The sequence below is a fragment of the Pleurodeles waltl genome, chromosome 4_2 (genome assembly GCF_031143425.1).
Source record: "Pleurodeles waltl isolate 20211129_DDA chromosome 4_2, aPleWal1.hap1.20221129, whole genome shotgun sequence".
NCBI lineage: Eukaryota > Metazoa > Chordata > Amphibia > Caudata > Salamandridae > Pleurodeles > Pleurodeles waltl.
Window position 1 is genome coordinate 1,057,428,923 of NC_090443.1, and position 24,302 is coordinate 1,057,453,224.

Consider the following 24,302-nt stretch of genomic DNA (forward strand, 5'->3'; position numbering starts at 1 on the left):
CCTCAGAATTAAGTTGTGATAGGACTGCCCCTACTCCTAATTCAGATGCATCAGTCTGGACATAGAATTTTTTAGAGTAACAAGGGCTTTTCAGGACAGGTGCAGAGCACATGGCCTGCTTCAGCTCCTCAAAAGCTTTCTGACAGTTTGCTGTCCATAATACCTTTTTAGGCATTTTCTTGGATGTGAGGTCATTAAGAGGGGCTGCAATGGAGCCATAGTTCTTAATGAACCTCCTGTAATACCCAGTGAGGCCTAGGAAGGCTCTCACCTGAGTCTGAGTGGTAGGGGGAATCCAATCAATAATAGTTTGGATTTTCCCCTGAAGTGGTGCAATCTGTTCCCCACCAACAAGGTGTCCCAGATAAACCACTTTACCCTGCCCTATCTGGCACTTTGAAGCCTTGATAGTGAGGCCTGCCTTTTGCAGGGCCTCCAAAACTTTCCAAAGGTGGACCAGGTGATCATCCCAGCTGGAGCTAAAGACAGCTATATCATCCAAATATGCTGCACTGAAAGCTTCCAGCCCTTGCAGGACTGTGTTCACCAACCTCTGAAAAGTGGCAGGTGCATTTTTCAAACCAAAAGGCATTACAGTAAACTGGTAATGTCCTCCAATGGTAGAAAATGCAGTCTTAGGTTTAGCATCTTCTGACATTTTGATCTGCCAATACCCTGCAGTCAAATCAAAAGTGCTTAGATACTTGGCAGATGCCAGTGTATCTATTAGCTCATCTGCCCTGGGTATAGGGTGAGCATCTGTTTTGGTTACCAAGTTGAGACCTCTATAGTCTACACAAAACCTCATTTCCTTCTTTCCATCTTTAGAATTGGGTTTTGGTACCAGTACCACAGGAGAAGCCCATGGACTGTCAGAGTGCTCAACCACTCCTAGTTCCAACATCTTCTGAACTTCTTGCTTTATGCAGTCCCTGACATGGTCAGGCTGCCTATAGATCTTACTTTTGACAGGTAAACTGTCTCCAGTATCTATAGTGTGCTCACACCAAGAAGTGGTGCCTGGCACAATGGAGAAGAGTTCTGAAAATTGTCCTAGGAGATTTATGCAATTATCTTTCTGCTCAGCAGTAAGACAATCAGCCAAAACTACCCCTTCCACAAGAGCATCTTGTTCTGTGGAAGAGAAGAGATCAGGTAGAGGATCACTGTCTTCTTCCTGTCCCTCATCTGTTGCCATGAGCAGGGTGAGATCAGCCCTGTCATAGTAGGGTTTCAGGCGGTTGACATGGAGCACCCTAAGGGGACTCCTGGCAGTGCCTAAGTCAACCAAGTAGGTGACTTCACCCTTCTTTTCAACAATTGTGTGTGGACCACTCCATTTATCTTGGAGTGCTCTTGGGGCCACAGGCTCCAAGACCCACACTTTCTGCCCTGGTTGGTACTGAACCAAAACAGCCTTCTGATCATGCCATTGCTTCTGGAGCTCTTGGCTGGCCTGAAGGTTTTTACTGGCCTTTTTCATGTACTCAGCCATCCTTGATCTGAGGCCAAGTACATAGTCCACAATATCCTGCTTAGGAGCTTTTAAAGGTTGTTCCCAACCCTCCTTTACAAGTGTGAGTGGACCCCTAACAGGGTGTCCAAAAAGAAGTTCAAAGGGGCTGAAGCCCACTCCTTTCTGGGGTACCTCCCTGTAGGCAAAAAGGAGGCATGGTAGAAGGATATCCCATCTCCTGCGGAGTTTTTCAGGGAGTCCCATAATCATGCCTTTGAGAGTTTTATTAAATCTCTCCACCAGTCCATTTGTTTGTGGATGATAGGGTGTTGTGAACTTGTAAGTTACACCACACTCCTTCCACATGGCCTTTAAGTATGCAGACATGAAATTGCTTCCTCTGTCTGATACTACTTCCTTTGGGAAGCCCACCCTGGAAAATATTCCCAGGAGGGCCTTTGCCACTGCAGGAGCTGTAGTGGTCCTTAAAGGAATAGCTTCAGGATATCTTGTGGCATGGTCCACTACCACCAAGATAAACCTATTGCCTGAAGCAGTAGGAGGGTCAAGGGGGCCAACTATGTCAACCCCTACCCTTTCAAAGGGAACCCCAACCACAGGCAGTGGGATAAGGGGTGCCTTTGGAGTGCCACCTGTCTTGCCACTGGCTTGACAGGTTTCACAGGACTTACAAAAATCTTTTGTGTCCTCAGACATCCTAGGCCAATGAAACAGTGGTACCAATCTGTCCCAAGTTTTCATTTGACCCAGGTGTCCAGCTAAGGGAATGTCATGTGCCAGTGTTAGGAGGAACTTTCTGTACTCCTGAGGAATCACTAATCTCCTGGCAGCTCCAGGTTTAGGATCCCTTTGCTCAGTGTACAAGAGGTTGTCCTCCCAGTAAACTCTGTGTGAGTCACTGACATCCCCATTAGCCTGTTTGACAGCTTGCTGTCTGAGACCCTCTAATGTGGGACAGGTTTGCTGTGCCACACTCAGCTCCTCTCTGGCAGGCCCCCCTTCACCCAAAAGCTCAGCAGTGTCTGCTTCCAGCTCCTCTGGTGTAGGTTCTGCACAGGGAGGGAATTCTTCTTCCTCAGAAGTAGAATCCACTGTAGAGGGAGGGATAGTAGGAAGTGGTTTGCTTCTACTAGCCCTAGCTTTAGGGAGCACTTGGTCCATTGTTCCAGGATCCAAGCTTCCCTGTCCTTTTTGCTTTTTGGCCTGAGCCCTTGTCAAAGCAAAAATATGCCCTGGGATGCCCAGCATTGCTGCATGGGCCTCCAACTCCACATCTGACCAAGCTGATGTCTCCAAATCGTTCCCTAATAGACAGTCTACAGGTAAATCTGAAGCTACCACAACTTTCTTTGGACCAGATACCCCCCCCCAGTTGAGATTTACAACAGCCATGGGGTGGCTTTGTGTTATGTTGTGAGCATCGGTTACTTGGTACTGGTGTCCAAGTATGTGTTGTTCAGGGTGCACCAGTTTCTCAATCACCATTGTGACACTGGCACCTGTGTCCCTGTAGGCCTGGACCTCAACACCATTTATTAGGGTTAGTTGCTTGTACTTCTCCAAGTTATGGGGGCAAGCAACCAAAGTGGCTAAGTCAATAGCCCCTTCAGAGACTAAAGTAGCCTCTGTGGTCTCCCTAATCAGACCAACCCCAACTAAATTACCAAAAGTGAGCCCAGCTACTCCCTTGGATTGGCTATTAGTAGGTTTGCTCCCACCACCACTGCTATTAGTAGGGACACTAGGTGTAGCAGTAGGGGTTGTAGTGGTAGGAGCTGTGGTGCCTTTCTTTGGACAACTGGGATCTGTTGTCCAATGGCCTTTTATCTTACATAAATAGCACCATGGTTTCCTTTCCTTGTTCTGATTAGAGGAAGGTTTGGGCCCACCACCCCCACCAGAGTGTTTTTGTGGGCCTGATGAAGACTCATTTTTAGATTTGTCCCCACCCTTGTCAGAAGACTTACCATCCTTCTTTTTGTTGCCATCTTTGTCACCCCCTGTATGAACTTTTCTGTTCACTCTTGTTCTGACCCATTTGTCTGCCTTCTTTCCCAATTCTTGGGGAGAGGTCAGATCAGAGTCCACCAAGTACTGGTGCAACAAATCAGACACACAATTATTAAGAATATGCTCTCTCAGGATTAAGTTATACAGGCTGTCATAATCAGTAACTTTACTGCCATGTAACCACCCCTCCAAGGCCTTCACTGCCTGGTCAAGATGGTACTTTCCTACAAGGGACTGTCAGGATGGTGCAGGAGCGCTGGCTGTGGGATGGTGTAGGTCACTGATGCAGAGACATGGTATGAGCACGGGCTGTGGTGGAGGGACTGTTGGGATGGTGCAGGAGCGCTGGCTGTGGGATGGTGTAGGTCACTGATGCATAGATGTGGTATGAGCATGGGCTGTGGTGGATGGACTGCAGGAGGCATTAACTGTCGGGGATGGTGCAGGAGCGCTGGCTGTGGGATGGTGTAGGTCACTGATGCAGAGATGTGGTATGAGCACGGTCTTTGGTGGATGGACTGTCGGGATGGTGCAGGAGCGCTGGCTGTGCGATGGTGTAGGTCACTGATGTAGAGATGTGGTATGAGCAGGGGCTGTTGCGGAGAGAGTGTCAGGATGGCACAGGAGCACTGGCTGTGGGATGGTGTAGGTCACTGATGTAGAGACGTGGTATGAGCACAGGCTGTGGCGGATGGACTGTCGGGGATGGTGCAGGAGCGCTGGCTGTGGGATGGTGTAGGTCACTGATGCAGAGACGTGGTATGACCATGGGCTGTGGTGGAGGGACTGCTGGGATGGTGCAGGAGCGTTGGCTGTGGGGATGGTGTAGGTCACTGATTCTGAGACGTGGTATGAGCATGGGCTGTGGTGGATGGACTGTCGGGGATGGTGCAGGAGCGCTGGCTGTGGGATGGTGTAGGTTACTGATGCAGAGATGTGGGATGAGCACGGGCTGTGGCGGATGGACTGTCGGGGATGGTGTAGGTCACCGATGCAGAGAAGTGGTATGAGCACGGGCTGTGGCGGATGGACTGTTGGAGATGGTGCAGGAGCGCTGGCTGTGGGGATGGTGTAGGTCACTGATGCTGAGACGTGGTATGAACACAGATGGACTATTGGGGATGGTGCAGGAGCGCTGGCTGTGGGGATGGTGTAGGTCACTGATGTAGAGAAGTGGTATGAGCACGGGCTGTGGTGGATGGACTGTCAGGGATGGTGCAGGAGTGCTGGCTGTGGGATGGTGTAGGTCACTGATGCAGAGACATGGTATGAGCACGGATGGACTGTCGGGGATGGTGCAGGAGCGCTGGCTGAGGAGGTGGTGTAGGTCACTGATGCAGAGAGGTACTATGAGCCTGGGCTGTTGCGGAGGGACTGTCGGGATGGTGCAGGAGCACTGGCTGTGGGGATGGTGTAGGTCATTGATGTAGAGATGTGGTATGAGCATGGGCTGTTGTGGAGAGACTGTCAGGATGGTGCAGGAGCGCTGGCTGTGGGATGGTGTAGGTCACTGATGCAGAGATGTGGTATGAGCACGGGCTGTGGTGGAGGGACTGTTGGGATGGTGCAGGTGCGCTGGCTGTGGGGATGGTGTAGGTCACTGATGTAGAGATGTGGTATGAGCATGGGCTGTTGTGGAGGGACTGTCAGGATGGTGCATGAGCGCTGGCTGTGGGATGGTGTAGGTCACTGATGCAGAGACATGGTATGAGCACGGGCTGTGGTGGAGGGACTGTTGGGATGGTGCAGGAGCGCTGGCTGTGGGATGGTGTAGGTCACTGATGCATAGATGTGGTATGAGCATGGGCTGTGGTGGATGGACTGCAGGAGGCATTAACTGTCGGGGATGGTGCAGGAGCGCTGGCTGTGGGATGGTGTAGGTCACTGATGCAGAGATGTGGTATGAGCACGGGCTTTGGTGGATGGACTGTCGGGATGGTGCAGGAGCGCTGGCTGTGCGATGGTGTAGGTCACTGATGTAGAGATGTGGTATGAGCAGGGGCTGTTGCGGAGAGAGTGTCAGGATGGCACAGGAGCACTGGCTGTGGGATGGTGTAGGTCACTGATGTAGAGACGTGGTATGAGCACAGGCTGTGGCGGATGGACTGTCGGGGATGGTGCAGGAGCGCTGGCTGTGGGATGGTGTAGGTCACTGATGCAGAGACGTGGTATGACCATGGGCTGTGGTGGAGGGACTGCTGGGATGGTGCAGGAGCGTTGGCTGTGGGGATGGTGTAGGTCACTGATTCTGAGACGTGGTATGAGCATGGGCTGTGGTGGATGGACTGTCGGGGATGGTGCAGGAGCGCTGGCTGTGGGATGGTGTAGGTTACTGATGCAGAGATGTGGGATGAGCACGGGCTGTGGCGGATGGACTGTCGGGGATGGTGTAGGTCACCGATGCAGAGAAGTGGTATGAGCACGGGCTGTGGCGGATGGACTGTTGGAGATGGTGCAGGAGCGCTGGCTGTGGGGATGGTGTAGGTCACTGATGCTGAGACGTGGTATGAACACAGATGGACTATTGGGGATGGTGCAGGAGCGCTGGCTGTGGGGATGGTGTAGGTCACTGATGTAGAGAAGTGGTATGAGCACGGGCTGTGGTGGATGGACTGTCAGGGATGGTGCAGGAGTGCTGGCTGTGGGATGGTGTAGGTCACTGATGCAGAGACGTGGTATGAGCACAGGCTGTGGCGGATGGACTGCAGGAGGCATTAACTGTCAGGGATGGTGCAGGAGCGCTGGCTGTGGGATGGTGTAGGTCATTGATGCAGAGATGTGGTATGAGCACGGGTTGTGGCGGATGGACTGTCGGGGATGGTGCAGGAGCGCTGGCTGTGGGGATGGTGTAGGTCACTGATGCTGAGACGTGGTATGAGCACGGGCTGTGGTGGATGGACTGTCAGGGATGGTGCAGGAGCGCTGTCTGTGGAATGGTGTAGGTCACTAATGCAGAGACGTGTTATGAGCACAGGCTGTGGCGGATGGACTGCAGGAGGCATTAACTGTCGGGATGGTGCTGGAGCACTGGCTGTGCGGATGGTGTAGGTCATGGCTGTGGAGCCCGGGCTGTGTAGGAACAGTATATGGAGTGCACTGATGGTGGAGGGTGGTGCAGCAGCATTGGCTGTGGTACATAGACTGAGATTCTATAAGGGTGCTGGCGGGTGGCCTATGACTTGTGTTCGTGGCGTATGGCAGGGCACCGCTGGCTGGACATGATGCTGTAAGAGCGCTGGATGTGGTGTTTGGTTCAGCGGTGCTGGCAGTATGGATGGGGAAGCAGAGCTAGGTATGCAGGGGTTTATGTCAGAAAATTGTATACAGAATTATAATGTGACATTCACATTGTGTCCTTAATATTATTTACAAAACTAGTTTCCCATTAGGTGTAGACTTTCTGTTATGAGCCCCAATATGGAGATATTTCTGTAGAGGTTACTTAGGACAGGATAGTTGTGGTGATACTCTGACTGTGGTATTCTGTTACCCAACCCTTGGGGTAGTTGCTCGACTTACCTTCGGTCCCACAATGAATCCAGCACCTGTGTTGTTCTTGGACAGGAGGCTTTCAAATGGTTTGAGTAGGTTGGGCAGGTTTTTGCAGTAGTCTTCCCTTCCTTCCTCCTGTGGAGAGAATGTAGAGGGGATGTCACTGTCATACCCTCAGGTGATTAGAAGCTGCTCTGGTGAGCTGAGCCCTCCACTGTTGTACCCGCCAGTCAGAAGCAGCAGGCCCCAGGTATGGAAGATCTCTGGGTACCATCACCCCTGGACCAACGAACAGACAGTTCAATCAGATGAAGTAGAGAACTAGATGTTAATCAGAAGGGGAACAACACTGTCATGGTACAGGGCCACATGGGGACACCAATATAAGGTGTTCCATTTTGTTTTGATTTTCTGGAGGTTTTATAGATAAGACAAGGTATGACAGCCATTTGAAAGCAAAGGAGCTACTATATCACACAAAAGTCATCTGAAGATGTAAAAGCTGAACAGTGTAATTTATCCTTTTTTGCATAAATGTAGTCTGAGTAATCGAGAGTAAGTGTTATGTACATAGTATATGAAAAATATCAAGGGTAGATTTCTTAAATAAGTGAAAGATATATGTTTTTGGAATGCGATATTCTGCAATTGCCCACTTGGGTTAAGGTGATTTATATTAGAATTGGTAAAGAATTGATGGATAATGCTAAAATGAATTGAAAAATGAAAAATAGTTTGCAAACGATGTGAAATAGAGAGTATGATGTTTAATAAATTTAATAAATGTAATACGTTTGAATAGGGAATAGCAGACCGTTGAAAATACAATAATATTTGATATATTTGGAAATATTTGAAATATTTGAAATCATTTGAAATCATTTGAAATCTGTCTTGAGTCAAATTGATAATGATTAACAATGAATACAAACATAAAATGAATATAATTATTTGAGATATATTGAGAATGCAGATTATATGAAATAAGTGTTGATTTAAGAAACACACAATATAGATTTTGGTAAAAAGACTGTTCAACCATAGGATAAAACATGTTTAAAGATGGCTGCTGTATTAGCAAGAAGGTTTCTGACGATCATCATCACTGTTATTGAAATGGTGATGGGAATACAGTATATAGAAATGGAAACATGGATTCAGGTTACTCATGAACAAGGGAGCTTCGACTCCTGAAACGCGTTGGGTGATTTTTGTTTTGCCAAATTAAATTAATTTTGAAAGGTGACATCGAGTGACCGAGAAGTTTTTTCTGTTAATGGAAGAAACACAAGGACTAATATATATATATATATATATATATATATATATATATATATATATATATATATATATATATATATATATATATATATATATATATATATATATATATATATATATATATATGTATGATGCATTAAACCCAGATCTTTGACAGGGGGTGAATGTTTGAGTTGCTCAGCACGTTCAATCCATCATCTGTTCTTTCTGCATTTGTTTCAGGGGACACCAGGCAAAGATGACCCACCATAAAGAAGGAGGACCCTGAGGCACTCCATGCAGACATGACCCACTCTGCTGTTCAGTAGGAGGACCCACTGGGACTCCATGCAGAGATGATCCACTCCGATATGCAGCAGGTGGACATCATGAAGAGATGGTCCACCCTACACAAAGATGACCCTTGAGGAGCACCATGCAGACATTATCCATTCGGTGTACAGCAGAAGGATCCCACGGAACACAATGAAGAGATGACTCATCGTAATATACAGTTTTAGGACCCTATGAGACACTAGGAAGACAAGTCTTCCTTACCCCTTATGTCTTACTGAAGGTAGGTTGCAATGAAGCCCTCTGGCAAGTAACTGTGCCCAATGCTAGAAACACAGCACGGGGACTGGGTGCCTTCCGTGGCTCTGCGTATTGGGGGGATTGGCAACCTGTGACAATTTGGGTGCTTCCAATGCTCAGCACTGGAGTTTGTTGAATATGATCAAAAATCCCCAGGCATTCTTTAAAAAAAACAGAGGCTGAAGTAACATCATAGTTAAGTATTATAATAAGATTTTACCTTACATTGAAAAAACTCAGAAATTCACAGAAAAAAGCTAAGATTAAAATGACATTGTAATTAGGTATGGTAATAAGTTCTTCGCTTCCTTTTAAAAAATGTAGAAATTAATTGAAAAGAACAAAGGTTAAATTTACGTTAACAGCTAGGTGTTGAAATAACACAACTAATGTTTAAAAAAACAAAAAAACTACCAATATTCACCAGTTATTTTACCAAGATAACTATAACTTGCACCCCTGCTGCACACTGCTTATGATCTCACATATTACACCAGAAGTTACATCACTGGTGACATGGGGCCAGATTTATCAATATGCAATTTTGCATTTCCTAAATGGTGACTTCATAGAAATCACTATTTAGGAAATGCAAAATTACATGTATTAATTACCGATTTCCTAATAGCACTTTTTTCAAAGTAGGAATCGCCATTAGGAAATCCCATTGCATTTGTTCCAATGGGCTGGTTTTGCATTTCCCAATTAGCAATGTCCTATTTGGGGGAAATACAAAACCATGGATGGCTATGGGAATTGGCCCCCCTTGATGCACCCCAAAAATAGAGGTGCACATGTAGAGCACACATTTGCCCTAGGGGCATTTGTGTGCTCTAGTGCACTTTAAAAAAAGCATTTTGGGTGTTTTTTTAAAACTGCACATGGTCACTATCAACTTGGAGCCGATGGTAATTGCATTTCCTACATGCCCATTTTGCAATTAATAGATGCTTTGTATATGTGCTTTGGAAATCGCAAATAGGAAATTCTTATTTGCGATTTCCTACGTGGTATTCGCAAAATGTGATTTCTGCTGGGTAGAAATTGCAATTTGTGATTCCCTAAAGGACTTTGTACATCTTATAAGCCCATTTTGCATTTCTTAGCGGCCCAAAATAGCAATTCGGACCGTTAAGAAATGTTAAATGGCTTTGTACATCTAGCCCATGTTAACTGAAATCATTGATGACATCACTGGTGACATCTCCAAATATCTTTGATTACGTCATTAGTGATATCATCCAATGTATGTGACAGTTTGCTCTGCCCTTATCTAACTGGAAGGTAGTCAGGTAGATTCACCTACACCCCATTTTACATCACTTTTGTAGCGCTAATGGGCGTTACCCTTCACAACATGCAGTGCTTGAAGCATATCTGTGAAACCACCCACATTTAGCAGATGTTATATTCTACTGTGAGAAAGGACCTTGAGGGACACTAGGGCTAGTGCCACTCTGGTGGCCCAGCATCTGGTCCACTCAGATCAGTACTGGTACGAAAAACTTATCCTGTCACCAATGCTGACAATGTCACAAAGATCCACCTGATGGCTATGTTACCTTTTGACTAGGGGGGATTAGTTGGACAGAAAGAAGTGTCTGTGTCCTCATCCATCCCTGTAGACTGCTTGAAAATGATTTGGAGCAATATCCCTGGGCTGAAGTGGAACTGAGGACTCATGCATCAATGCTTGGGCTCCCAGAATGGGGTTGTGTCAAGACAAGGGCACAGAGCAAACTCCAGAGAGAAAAAGAGGAGTTGGATCCTGAAAGATTGGACCAACCCTCCAAGAGAAAAGGCAAGAAGACTAGGGGCACCAGCTTCTGAACAGGTGACAGGTCAGAACCCCGCTTCTCAGGACGAGGACTTGTAATCCCCAGAGGGAACTGAGCCTGCAGAGCTTGGGCCTTATCACTCAGAGCTCCTAGGACTGGGGGACCCTGCAGGGAGGATCTGTGCCAGGGACGAAGCACATGTCCCTCTCTTGAAGGCCTGAGGCAGCAAGCTGCACAGGAAGAAAAGGGCAGTGTCAGTTTTACTCACAGGGTCTATTTGGAGGATGGACTCCTGTTTACTGAGGCCAGCAAACTCAAGCTTGGTGCAACCAGGAGAGTGGTAGTGCCCCAGCAATCCAGAGAGTATCTCCTCTCTCTAGCCCATGACATTCCCGTAGCTGGGCATCTGGGCCAGAACAAATCCTGGAGCAGGATAGTGAATCACTTTTACTGGCCTGGGATGTCCCAAAATGTGTAGGACGTTTGCCAGTCCTGTGTCACCTGTCAGGCCAGTGGCAAGGCAGGAGGACAACTGAAGGCCCCCTTAATCCCACTACCTGTGGTTGGGGTTCCCTTTGAAAGGGTAGGGGTGGACATTGTTGGATCCCTTGACCCTCAAACAAGCTCAGGAAATAGATACATCCTAGTGGTAGTGGATCATGCCACTAGATATCCTGAAACTATCCCTCTTAGGAACATCACTGCCCCTCCAATGGCCAAGGACCTCCTAGCTATTTTCACAAGAGTAGGTTTTACTAAAGAAGTAGTATCAGAAAGGGGTTCCAACTTCATGTCTGCATACTTAAAACACATGTGGCCGGAATGTGGTGTGACTTATAAGTGCACTACCTCACACCATCTACAACCCAATGGACTGGTTGAAAGGTTTAACCAGGCATTGAAAGTCATGACTGGAGTACTCCCTGAAAAACTCAGAAGCAGATGGGATGTCTTATTTCATGTCTGCTTTTTGCCTACATGGTATTGCCACAAAAGGGAGTAAGGTTTTTCCCCGCTGAACTTTTGTTTGGGCATCCTGTTAGGGGACTACTAAGTCTTGTAAGGGAAAGCTGGGAGAGGCCCTTCAAAGAGCCTAAACAGGGCATAGTAAAATATATGCTTGGCCTACGTTCCAGGATGACTGAGTACATGGAAAAAGCCAGTAAAAACCGTCAGACCAGCCAGCAGCTTCAAAAGCACTGGTAGGACCAGAAAGTTGCTATGGTGTAATTCCGACCACAGCAGAAAGTTTGGGTTTTGGAATCAGTGTCTCCTAGGGCTCTCCAGGATAAGTGGTCTGGGCCTTACCCCATACTTGAAAAGAAACGGGAGGTCACCTATTTGGTTGACCTTGGCAGTTGCAAAAATCCCCAAAAGATAATTCATATCAACCCCCTCAACCCCTATTTTAACAGAGCTGATGTGACCATGCTCATGGTCACAGATGAAGGACAGGAAGAAGAGAGTGAACCTCTCCCTGATCTCCTCTCCAGCAACCCACAAGATGGTTCTGTGGATGGGGTAGCCTTGTCAGACACACTCACAGGACAACAGCAGACTGATTACAGGAAAGTGCTCAACCAGTATGCTGGGCTTTTCTCTCCGACCCGTGAGAAGACAAACCGGTATACCCATGATGTGGACACTGGTGACAGCCTGCCTTTCAAAAACAAAATTTACAGACAGTCTAACCATGTCAGAGATAGCATAGAAGCTGAAGTCAATATATCATTTTGGATTTGGGTGTCATTGAACCCTCAGGTGTAGGAGGCTGGCCATCTATGTAGTGTGCAAAGCAAGGCACACTGTGCAGGTGGTCCAGGCAACCACACGTTGGTTTACAGAGGTAAAACCTAGATCACTTAATGCTCTAATTTTTATGGTAGCTTGGTCGAGCAGTTAGGCCAATCTTGAGAAGTGCAAAGCATTTGTTCTACTCACATCATCAATCTTGCAACTCACACATTCAAAGGAATAACTCAAGACCAATTTATAAAACATACTTCAGATTTTTATATAATTTTTAAGACCAAGATTATCAAAATTGGTTAGGTACTTTTGGAGATATGGATTTTTGAACTTCAATAAAAATAGTGTTTTTGTGCGTAATTACGCACCATGGGAATCAATGGAAAGTCACCTTTAAAAATACATATAAAATAACACAGTTGATTTACCAAGTTCTTCTTTTGAAGGTTGGTCGAGGTCGTCAGTGATCACAATGTGCCAGCTGGAGAAGTTTGGGTGGCTCCCGGTTCCAGCAGGAGCAGCGGGGAAAAGTCTCTGGAGCTGGTGCAGGGCCACTCCAGGAGACCACTTGGAAAAGGTCTGTGCAGGTAAGTTTAGAGGTGGTTCCTGGGGGCCCCCTTGGAGTATTGAGATTGCAAGGAGTGACATACCTTTAGGGCACAGCAGGTTCTTTGTTGCAGGGCACAGGGTGGCCGGGTGCAGAGCGAATTGGTGAGCCAGGAGCTGTGTGCAAAGATGCCCTTCGGATCTGGAGGTAAAAGACTTCAAGGGTCATTTGCAGGACAGCGGGGACACTCTGGTGGGACATCCAGGATGTCCCTGAAGTCACTTGACTGGGGCTTCCTCCTGGTCCTTTTTCAGTCGTGGGCGGGCTGGTTTTCTTGGTGTCCGATGTCAGCTGACCAGTACCCAGGGTATTAGTACAGTTCAGCCACTGGAGGGCGCACTGCCACCAAATGTGGCACACTTTCAGGGTTTGTCATGGTGGTTGTTGGTGTATTGTCAGATCCAGCTCCATCTTCCGGTTCGGGAGTTAGTAGCCAGTCAGTGAAGTGACCCTCACTGGGTTGCTGGTTTCTTTGTTGCAGAGTGGTACCTCCACTCTGGAGGGAGTTCCTGGGCAACTGAGAAAGGCTAGAGGTCCTCTGGGGTTCTTGAGGTCAGTCTAGTTGTCCAGCAGATCCTCAGCGGCGATTGTCAGGTCCTGGGTGCAACAAGCAGGGTTTGGCGACTTTTCTTTGGGAAGCAGGTCCACAGTTCTCGTGCCTTTGATCTTCTTTGTGCTGGTCTTCTTTGTTTCCTTTGAATCTGATTATCTGGTCTAGGGGTGCCCACTAAATACATGAATCTAGTGGGCATTTTAGAGGGAACCTGGTAGTGTCCAATAGGACACTATAGTGACCACTTCCTGTGGTAAGGGTCACTTCCCCATTCCTAATTGGCTATTTCCTTTCCATCTAAGATGGAGGGAAATGAAATGGAGTGTCCACCTCGCAGGCAACACCTTAGGGGTGGTGCATGCCAGGTGGGGCCACTCCCCCACTCTCTGTGTGGTTTCCCGCCTTTGCTCCCACCAAAAGTAGGGGTTTGCAAAGGGCTGCCATTTTGCTGCTAGCAGCAGGCCTGGGGGTCAAGTTTCAGAGGTGGTAAGCCCTTTGAAGCTCGCCACCAGGGCAGTGCACATTCCTGAGAGAGGGGGTGTTAGCACCTCCACACAGGACGTGCATTGTTATACAAACCAGAGAGACAGTGCTCTGCCCCGAGGTTTGCAGATTGGGTGTCTGGAGGTGGCAGGCTGGATAGAACCAGTTAGCAACCGTGCCAGGGTAGTTAGCTTTTGTAGAGGGCACCTTTAAGGTGACCCCTGGGTATCTTTTATAATAAATCCAACACTGACACCAGTGTGGATTTATCATTCTGAGTTGTTAGATACCAAACAGCCCAGGGTCCAGATTGGCCATCATGTTGCTGTGAAACCCGTACTGACCAGTGTCCAGCACATGTATTTTAGAATGGCTGCTCTGTTCACTCACTATGTCCCAGGTTTGGCAAGGACCCAGTAGGGGCATATTGCTCATGCAGCTATGCCCTCACATACAGTATGGTGCACCCTGCCTTAGGGCTGTAAGGCCTGCCAGAGAGGTGTCTTACCCATAGTAAATACAGTGTATGATGGACAGGGCGCACTGGCAGTGTGCCATGTCGAGTTTGTGTTTTAGGTTTGCAGCAGGACACTCAACCTGCAATCGCAGTGCTTAGTGCATCTGGATGCGTGGCCCTAGATGGTGGCATAATCAGTGCTGCTGCCCTCAGTGGCATACTCATAGAACCCCATGTACCTAAGTACCCTTTTACAAGGGACTTATACTGGTAGCTCAGGGTGTGTCCAATTGTGCCAATACATCACAACAGTTTTAGGGAAAGATCTCTGGCCCAGAGAGCCTGGTTAGCACGGTCCCTGGGCACTACAATTTCTAGGCTACATCATACATCAGGAAGAAAGTGGGGACTAACTATGTCAAAAAGAGACCTTTTCTCACAGGGTGGACTAACTGGTGTACCATGATGTGGACACTAGTGACAGCTTACCTGTCAAGAACAAATCTACAGGCAGCCAGATCATGTTGGAGCGAGCATCCAAGCAGAGGTAAAAAAAGATGCTGGATTTGGGTGTCATTGAACTCTCTGAAAGTACCTGGGCTAGCCCATTAGTTTTAATCCCCAAGCCTCACTCCAAGGGAGAGAAAAAAGAAAAGAGGTTTTGTGAGGACTACAGGGGCCTCAATTCAGTTTCAAAAAGAGATGCACACCTAATTCCAAGAGCTGATGACCTCATAGACAGATTAGGAACAGCCAGGTACCTGAACACCTCTGATCTTACATTTGGGTACTGGCAGATTGGACTGACCCCTGGACCGAAACACAGATCAGCATTTTCCACTCCAAGCAGGCATTCTCAGTTCACTGTTATGCCCTTTGGACTGAAGAATGCCCCTACTACCTTCCAGAGGTTGGAGAACCAAGTACTGGCTGTTATGGAATCCTATGATGCAGCATATTTAGATGATATTGCTATCTACAGCTCTACCTGGAAGGATCACCGGATCCACCTTGGAAAGGTCCCTGAAGCCCTGCAGAAGTCAGGCCTCACTATCAAGGCCAGTAAGTTCCAGACAGAGCCCACGATCCAGACAATTCTGGCTTGGGGGGCTCTAGCTACCCAGATCCAAGTCAGGGAATTCCTTGGCTTGACTGCATACTATAGGAGGTTTGTGAAGGATTATGGCACCATAGTGCCCCCCTCACAGAACATACCTCCAAGAAAATGCCCAAAAACATCAACTGGACAGTCAGTTGTCAAAAGGCCTTTGACACTCTGAAGGATGCAATGTGCTCTGCCCCAGTCCTAAATTAACTTGGGATAGGAGCAGTCTTAGCCCAGACCTGTGATGAGGGACATCCTGTTGCTTTTATAAGCAGAAGACTACTCCCTAGGGAACAAAAATGGAGTGCCATAGAGAGGGAAGTCTTTGCTGTGGTCTGGGCCTTGAAGAAGCTGTGGCCTTTTCTTTAGTTCTCACTTCTTAGTTCAAACAGACCACAGGCCTCTCAGGTGGCTTCAACAGATGAAAGGTGAGAACCCCAAACTGCTTAGGTTGTCCATATGTCTACAGGGGATGGACTTTAAAGTGGAACACAGACCTGGGACTGCCCATGCCAGTGCAGATGGCCTTTCCAGGTTCTTCCACGTAGAGGATAAAGACTCACCAGGGGAAGGGTAGCTTCATCCCTTCTCATTTGGAGGGTGTAGTGTGAGAAAGGGCCTCTTTTTGCATGGTTAGACCTCCACATTGTGCCTGGAAAATGATGTGGTTTCAAAGTTGTAAGTGCCCTGGACCCCTGCTAAAAAGGTTCCCAGGGCCAGATCTCGTTCCCAAAAACTGTACTATGTTTGTCACTTCGGCCACCTTTGTAAGTCCCTAGTAAATGGTTCACCTGCTACCCCGGGCATGGGCACTGAGGAGGGCCCCCCAGAGCTGCAGCGCCAACTGTGCTACTCTGAGAGGTCCCAAAACCAGCCTCATGCAGACTGCCATTGCGAGTGCATTACAAGGTGTATTTAAAAGTTGCAAATTCAACATGCCACTCACAAGAGTGCCCTGTCCACTAACACTGGATACACTATGGGTAAGTCACCCCTCTGGTAGGCCTAACAGCCGTAAGTCAGGGTGCACCATAATGCATGTGAGGGCATATGTTTGCATGAACAACTCTGCCCCTGCTGTGTCTTTACAAAACCTTATGGCATGGTAAGTGTACAGGGAAACCATAGCAAATACATGTGTTGGACACTGGTCATTACGAGTTCCCCAGCTACATGATGGCCTCCCTAAATCCTGGGTTGTTTTGTATCAAACAACTCAGAGTAATAAATCCTCACTGGTACCAGTGTTGAATTTATTATAAAATATACCCAGGAGCCACCCTGGAGGTGCCCCTACAAAATCTAACTATCCCTGGCATGGTTTCTGGCCAGTCCTAACCAGCCTGCCACCACCAGACAGGATTCTGGATCCCTGGGGAGAGAGCCTCTGCTTTCTGGGACCAAAAAACAAAGCCCTTCCTGGGCAGAGGTGTTACACCTTATTCCCCAGGAATGTACACCTCCCAGCCAGTGAGCTTTAAAGGGTTTGCCATCTTTGGAACTTCACCCCCAGCAATGCTACTAGCAGCAAATGGACACCTCCATTTCAAACCCCCACATTTGCCAAAAGAAACGTTGAGAAACTGAACAAAGGATAACAGGACTGACTACCCTCAGGCTGCACCACCCCCAAGGTGTAGCAGGCGAGGTGATCACTCCATTTGCAGTCAGCAACTGTGAGAAAGTAGCCTCTTTCTAGCCTTGTTACCCCCACTTTTGGCCTGTTTGTGAGTGTATGTCAGGGTGTTTTCACTGTCTCACTGGTATCCTGCTTGCCAGGGCCCAGTGCTCATAGTGAAAACCCTATGTTTTCAGTATGTTTGTTATGTGTCACTGGGACCCTGCTAGCCAGGACCCCAGTGCTCATAAGTTTGTGGCCTATATGTATGTGTTCCCTGTGTGATGCCTAACTGTCTCACTGAGGCCCTGCTATCCAGAACCTCAGTGGTTATGCTCTCTCATTTCTTTTAAATTGTCACTAACAGGCTAGTGACCAATTTTACCAATTTACATTGGCTTACTGGAACACCCTTATAATTCCCTAGTATATGGTACTGAGGTACCCAGGGTATTGGGGTTCCAGGAGATCCCTATGGGCTGCAGCATTTCTTTTGCCACCCATAGGGAGCTCTGACAATTCTTACACAGGTCTGCCACTGCAGCCTGAGTGAAATAACGTCCACGTTATTTCACAGCCATTTTACACTGCACTTAAGTAACTTATAAGTCACCTATATGTCTAACCTTTACCTGGTAAAGGTTAGGTGCAACGTTACTTAGTGTGAGGGCACCCTGGCACTAGCCAAGGTGCCCCCACATTGTTCAGGGCAAATTCCCCGGACTTTGTGAGTGCGGGGACACCATTACACGTGTGCACTACATATAGGTCACTACCTATATGTAGCTTCACAATGGTAACTCCGAATATGGCCATGTAACATGTCTATGATCATGGAATTTCCCCCTCTATGCCATCCTGGCATAGTTGGCACAATCCCATGATCCCAGTGGTCTGTAGCACAGACCCTGGTACTGCCAAACTGCCTTTCCTGGGGTTTCACTGCAGCTGCTGCTGCTGCCAACCCCTCAGACAGGTTTCTGCCCTCCTGGGGTCCAGCCAGGCTTGGCCCAGGATGGCAGAACAAAGGACTTCCTCTGAGAGAGGGTGTTACACCCTCTCCCTTTGGAAAATGGTGTGAAGGCAGGGGAGGAGTAGCCACCCCCAGCCTCTGGAAATGCTTTCATGGGCACACATGGTGCCCATTTCTGCATAAGCCAGTCTACACCGGTTCAGGGACCCCTTAGCCCTGCTCTGGCGCGAAACTGGACAAAGGAAAGGGGAGTGACCACTCCCCTGAGAGGTGTCCAGAGCTCCTCCAGTGTGCTCCAGACCTCTGCCATCTTGGAAACAGAGGTGCTACTGGCACACTGGACTGCTCTGAGTGGCCAGTGCCACCAGGTGACGTCAGAGAATCCTTCTGATAGGCTCCTTCAGGTGTTGCTAGCCTATCCTCTCTCCTAGGTAGCCAAACCCTCTTTTCTGGCTATTTAGGGTCTCTGTCTCTGGGGATTCCTTAGATAACGAATGCAAGAGCTCATCCGAGTTCCTCTACATCTCTCTCTTCACCTTCGGCCAAGGAATCGACTGCTGACCGCGCTGGAAGCCTGCAAAACTGCAACATAGTAGCAAAGACGACTACTGCAACTCTGTAACGCTGATCCTGCCGCCTTCTCGACTGTTTTCCTGGTGGTGCATGCTGTGGGGGTAGTCTGCCTCCTCTCTGCACTAGAAGCGCTGAAGAAATCTCCCGTGGGTCGACGGAATCGTCCCCCTGCAACCGCAGGCACCAAAGAACTGCATCACCGGTACCTTGGGTCTCCTCTCAGCACGACGAGCGAGGTCCCTTGAATCCAGCAACTCTGTCCAAGTGACTCCCACAGTCCAGTGACTCTTCAGTCCAAGTTTGGTGGAGGTAAGTCCTTGCCTCCCCACGCCAGACTGCATTGCTGGGAACCGCGACTTTTGCAGCTACTCCGGCCTCTTTGCACTTCCGGCGGAAATCCTTTGTGCACAGCCAAGCCTGGGTCCACGGCACTCTAACCTGCATTGCACGACTTTCTAAGTTGGTCTCTGGCGACGTGGGACTCCTTTGTGCGACTTCGGGTGAGCACCATTTCACGCATCCTCGTAGTGCCTGTTTCTGGCACTTCTCTGGGTGCTGCCTGCTGCTGAGAGGGCTCCTTGTCTTGCTCGACGTCCCCTCTGTCCCCCTGACCCACTTGGCGACATCCTGGTCCCTCCTGGGCCACAGCAGCATCCAAAAACACTAACCGCACGATTTGCAGCTAGCAAGGCTTGTTGGCGGTCTTTCGGCGGGAAAACACTTCTGCACGACTCTCCACGGCGTGAGAAATCCGTCCTCCAAAGGGAAAGTCTCTAGCCCTTGTCGTTCCTGCAGAAACCTAAGCTTCTACTGTCCAGTAGCAGCTTCTTTGCATCCACAGCTGGCATTTCTTGGGCATCTGCCCATCTCCGACTTGCTTGTGACTTTTGGACTTGGTCCCCTTGTTCCACAGGTACCCTCGACTGGAAATCCATTGTTGTTGCATTGCTGGTTTGTGTCTTTCCTGCAGAATTCCCCTATCACGACTTCTATGTCCTTTGGGGAACTTTAGTGCACTTTGCACTCACTTTTCAGGGTCTTGGGGTGGGCTATTTTTCTAACCCTTACTATTTTCTAATAGTCCCAGCGACCCTCTACAAGGTCACATAGGTTTGGGGTCCATTCGTGGTTCGCATTCCACTTTTGGAGTATATGGTTTGTGTTGCCCCTATCCCTATGTGTCCCCATTGCATCCTATTGTAACTATACATTGTTTGCACTGTTTTCTAAGACTATACTGCATATTTTTGGTATTGTGTACATATATCTTGTGTATATTTGCTATCCTCATACTGAGGGTACACTCTGAGATACTTTGGCATATTGTCATAAAAATAAAGTACCTTTATTTTTAGTATATCTGTGTATTGTGTTTTCTTATGATATTGTGCAAGTGACACTAGTGGTACTGTAGGAGCTTCACTCGTCTCCTAGTTCAGCCTAAGCTGCTCTGCTAAGCTACCATTATCTATCAGCCTATGCTGCTAGACACCCTATACACTAATAAGGGATAACTGGGCCTGGTGCAAGGTGCAAGTACCCCTTGGTACTCACTACAAGCCAGTCCAGCCTCCTACAGCAACTTATTACACCTTAAATGCCCTTCAAACAAGCATCGGCAAAGCCAATGGGTCTGGCCTTTCACGTAGCTACAGTACAGTGATTACTAGAAGCGTGAAGCCTTTAAGAAGACTGCAGCCCTCCAAAACCTTATTTGATGTCCCTCGCAAGTCAGAAGGAACTGCTTAAGAAGTCTGTCACAAAGCTGCAATAACTCACTTTGGGCCACTTATATGAAGCCTTTTTGAGGTCACAAATGGGCCAATTTGCAGAATCAGACTGTTTGTGAATGCAAAAAGGCATTTGACCTGTACCAAACACAAATAGCGATTCGGCTACCTGCTAGTGAATCTCAATTTGGGTTTGCGATTAGGTATTAGGAAGGGGCGTGTTGAGGGCGTGCCATCCTAACACCGAATGGCAGTGGTATGTGTAGGAGGCTGGACTGGCTTGTAGTGAGTACCAAGGGGTACTTGCACCTTGCACCAGGCCCAGTTATCCCTTATTAGTGTATAGGGTGTCTAGCAGCTTAGGCTGATAGATAATGGTAGCTTAGCAAAGCAGCTCAGGCTGAACTAGGAGACGTGTGAAGCTACTACAGTACCACTTAGTGTCATATGCACAATATCATAAGAAAACACAATACACAGTTATACTAAAAATAAAGGTACTTTATTTTTATGACAATATGCCAAAGTATCTTAGAGTGTACCCTCAGTGAGAGGATAGGAAATATACACAAGATATATATACACAATAGCAAAAATATGCAGTATAGTCTTAGAAAACAGTGCAAACAATGTATAGTTACAATAGGATGCAATGGGGAAACATAGGGATAGGGGCAACACAAACCATATACTCCAGAAGTGGAATGCGAACCACGAATGGACCCCAAACCTATGTGACCTTGTAGAGGGTCGCTGGGACTATTAGAAAATAGTGAGAGTTAGCAAAATAACCCACCCCAAGACCCTGAAAAGTGAGTGCAAAGTGCACCAAAGTTCCCCTAAGGACAAAATAGTCGTGTTAGAGGGAGAATGCAAGGAAAACACAAATCAGCAATGCAACAACGATGGATTCCTGTCTGAAGGTACCTGTGGAACAAGGGGACCAAGTCCAAAAGTCACAAGCAGCTCGGAGATGGGCAGATGCCCAAGAAATGCCAGCGGTTGGTGCAAAGAAGCTCTTACTAGGCTGAAGAACTGTGAATACTGCAGGAACGACAAGGGCTAGAGACTTCCCCTTTGGAGGATGGATCCCCCACGCCTTGGAGAGTCGTGCAGAAGTGTTTTCCCGCCGGATGGACGCCAACAAGCCTTGCTACATGCAAATCGTGCGTTTGGCGTTTTTGGACGCTGCTGGGGCCCAGGAGGGACCAGGAGGTCGCAAATTGGACCTGCAGAGAGAGGGGACGTCGAGCAAGACAAAGAGCCCTCACTGAATCCGGAGAAGTGCCAGAAACAGGCACTACGAGGATGCGTGAAACGGTGCTCGCCGAAGTTGCACAAAGGAGTCCCACGTCGCCGGAGACCAACTTAGAAAGTCGTGCAATGCAGGTTAGAGTGCCGTGGACCCAGGCTTGGCTGTGCACGAAGGATTTCCGCCGGAAGTGCACAGGGGCCGGAGAAGCTTGCAAAGTCGCGGTTCCCAGCAATGCAGCCCAGCGAGGTGAGGCAAGGACTTACCTCCACCAAACTTGGGCTGAAGAGTCACTGGACTGTGGGGGTCACTTGGACGGTGTCGCTGGATTCGAGGGACCTCGCTCGTCGTGCTGAGAGGAGACCCAAGGGACCGGAGATGCAGCTTTTTGGTGCCTGCGGTTGCAGGGGGAAGATTCCGTCGACCCACGGGAGATTTCTTCTGAGCTTCTGGTGCAGAGAGGAGGCAGACTACCCCCACAGCATGCACAAGCAGGAAAACAGTCGAGAAGGCGGCAGGATCAGCGTTACAGAGTTGCAGTAGTCGTCTTTGCTACTATGTTGCAGGTTTGCAGGCTTCCAGCGCGGTCAGCGGTCGATTCCTTATCAGAAGGTGAAGAGGGAGATGCAGAGGAACTCGGCTGAGCTCATGCATTCGTTATCTAAAGTTTCCCCAGAGACAGAGACCCTAAATAGCCAGAAAAGAGGGTTTGGCTACCTAGGAGAGAGGAAAGGCTACTAACACCTGAAGGAGCCTATCACAAGGAGTCTCTGACGTCACCTGGTGGCACTGGCCACTCAGAGCAGTCCAGTGTGCCAGCAGCACCTCTGTTTCCAAGATGGCAGAGGTCTGGAGCACACTGGAGGAGCTCTGGACACCTCCCAGGGGAGGTGCAGGTCAGGGGAGTGGTCACTCCCCTTTCCTTTGTCCAGTTTCGCGCCAGAGCAGGGGCTAAGGGGTCCCTGAACCGGTGTAGACTGGCTTATGCAGAATTGGGCACCTCTGTGCCCAACAAAGCATTTCCAGAGGCTGGGGGAGGCTACTCCTCCCCTGCCTTCACACCATTTTCCAAAGGGAGAGGGTGTCACACCCTCTCTCAGAGGAAGTTCTTTGTTCTGCCATCCTGGGCCAGGCCTGGCTGGACCCCAGGAGGGCAGCTGCCTGTCTGAGGGGTTGGCAGCAGCAGCAGCTGCAGTGAAACCCCAGGAAGGGCAGTCTGGCAGTACCAGGGTCTGTGCTACAGACCACTGGGATTATGGAATTGTACCAACAATGCCAGGATGGCATAGAGGGGGCAATTCCATGATCATAGACATGTTACATGGCCATATTCGGAGTTACCATGGTGAAGCTACATATAGGTAGTGACCTATATGTAGTGCACGCGTGTAATGGTGTCCCTGCACTCACAAAGTTCAGTGAATTGGCTCTGAACAATGTGGGGGCACCTTGGCTAGTGCCAGGGTGCCCTCACACTAAGTAACTTTGCACCTAACCTTTACCAGGTAAAGGTTAGACATATAGGTGACTTATAAGTTACTTAAGTGCAGTGTAAAATGGCTGTGAAATAACGTGGACGTTATTTCACTCAGGCTGCAGTGGCAGGCCTGTGTAAGAATTGTCAGAGCTCCCTATGGGTGGCAAAAGAAATGCTGCAGCCCATAGGGATCTCCTGGAACCCCAATACCCTGGGTACCTCAGTACCATATACTAGGGGATTATAAGGGTGTTCCAGTAAGCCAATGTAAATTGGTAAAAATGGTCACTAGCCTGTCAGTGACAATTTGGAAAGAAATGAGAGAGCATAACCACTGAGGTTCTGATTAGCAGAGCCTCAGTGAGACAGTTAGTCACTACACAGGTAACACATACAGGCACACTTATGAGCACTGGGGCCCTGGGTTACCAGGGTCCCAGTGACACATACAACTAAAACAACATATATACAGTGAAAAATGGGGGTAACATGCCAGGCAAGATGGTACTTTCCTACACAACCCCCCCCCCAAACGAAGGACAATAAGACTAGCCATTACCTGATGAGTCTTCATTGTCTAAGTGGAAATATCTGGAGAGTCCATCTGCATTGGAGTGGCTACTCCCAGGTCTATGTTCCACTGTATAGTCCATTCCCTGTAGGGATATGGACCACCTCAACAATTTTGGATTTTCACCTTTCATTTGTTTTAGCCAAAGTAGAGGTTTGTGGTCTGTCTGAACAATGAAGTGAGTGCCAAACAGGTATGGCCTCAACTTCTTCAGAGCCCAGACCACAGCAAAGGCCTCCCTCTCAATGGCAGACCAACGCTTTTCTCTAGGGGTCAACCTTCTACTAATAAAAGCAACAGGTTGATCCTGGCCCTCAGAATTAAGTTGTGATAGGACTGCCCCTACTCCTAATTCAGATGCATCAGTTTGGACATAGAATTTTTTAGAGTAACAAGGGCTTTTCAGGACAGGTGCAGAGCACATGGCCTGCTTCAGCTCCTCAAAAGCTTTCTGACAGTTTGCTGTCCATAATACCTTTTTAGGCATTTTCTTGGATGTGAGGTCATTAAGAGGGGCTGCAATGGAGCCATAGTTCTTAATGA

The 24,302-nt window shown here is 48.3% G+C and overlaps 1 protein-coding gene across 1 annotated transcript in view; it reads right to left on the reverse strand.

The window, feature by feature from the left end:
• Window positions 1-24,302, reverse strand: part of LOC138293751 (glutathione S-transferase P-like) — a 160,333-nt gene that overhangs the window by 67,400 nt on the left and 68,631 nt on the right. Inside the window, exon 6 of the mRNA XM_069233091.1 lies at window positions 7,007-7,114. Coding sequence (XP_069089192.1) covers window positions 7,007-7,114 — 108 coding nt within the window. The remainder of the gene's footprint in view (window positions 1-7,006; window positions 7,115-24,302) is intronic.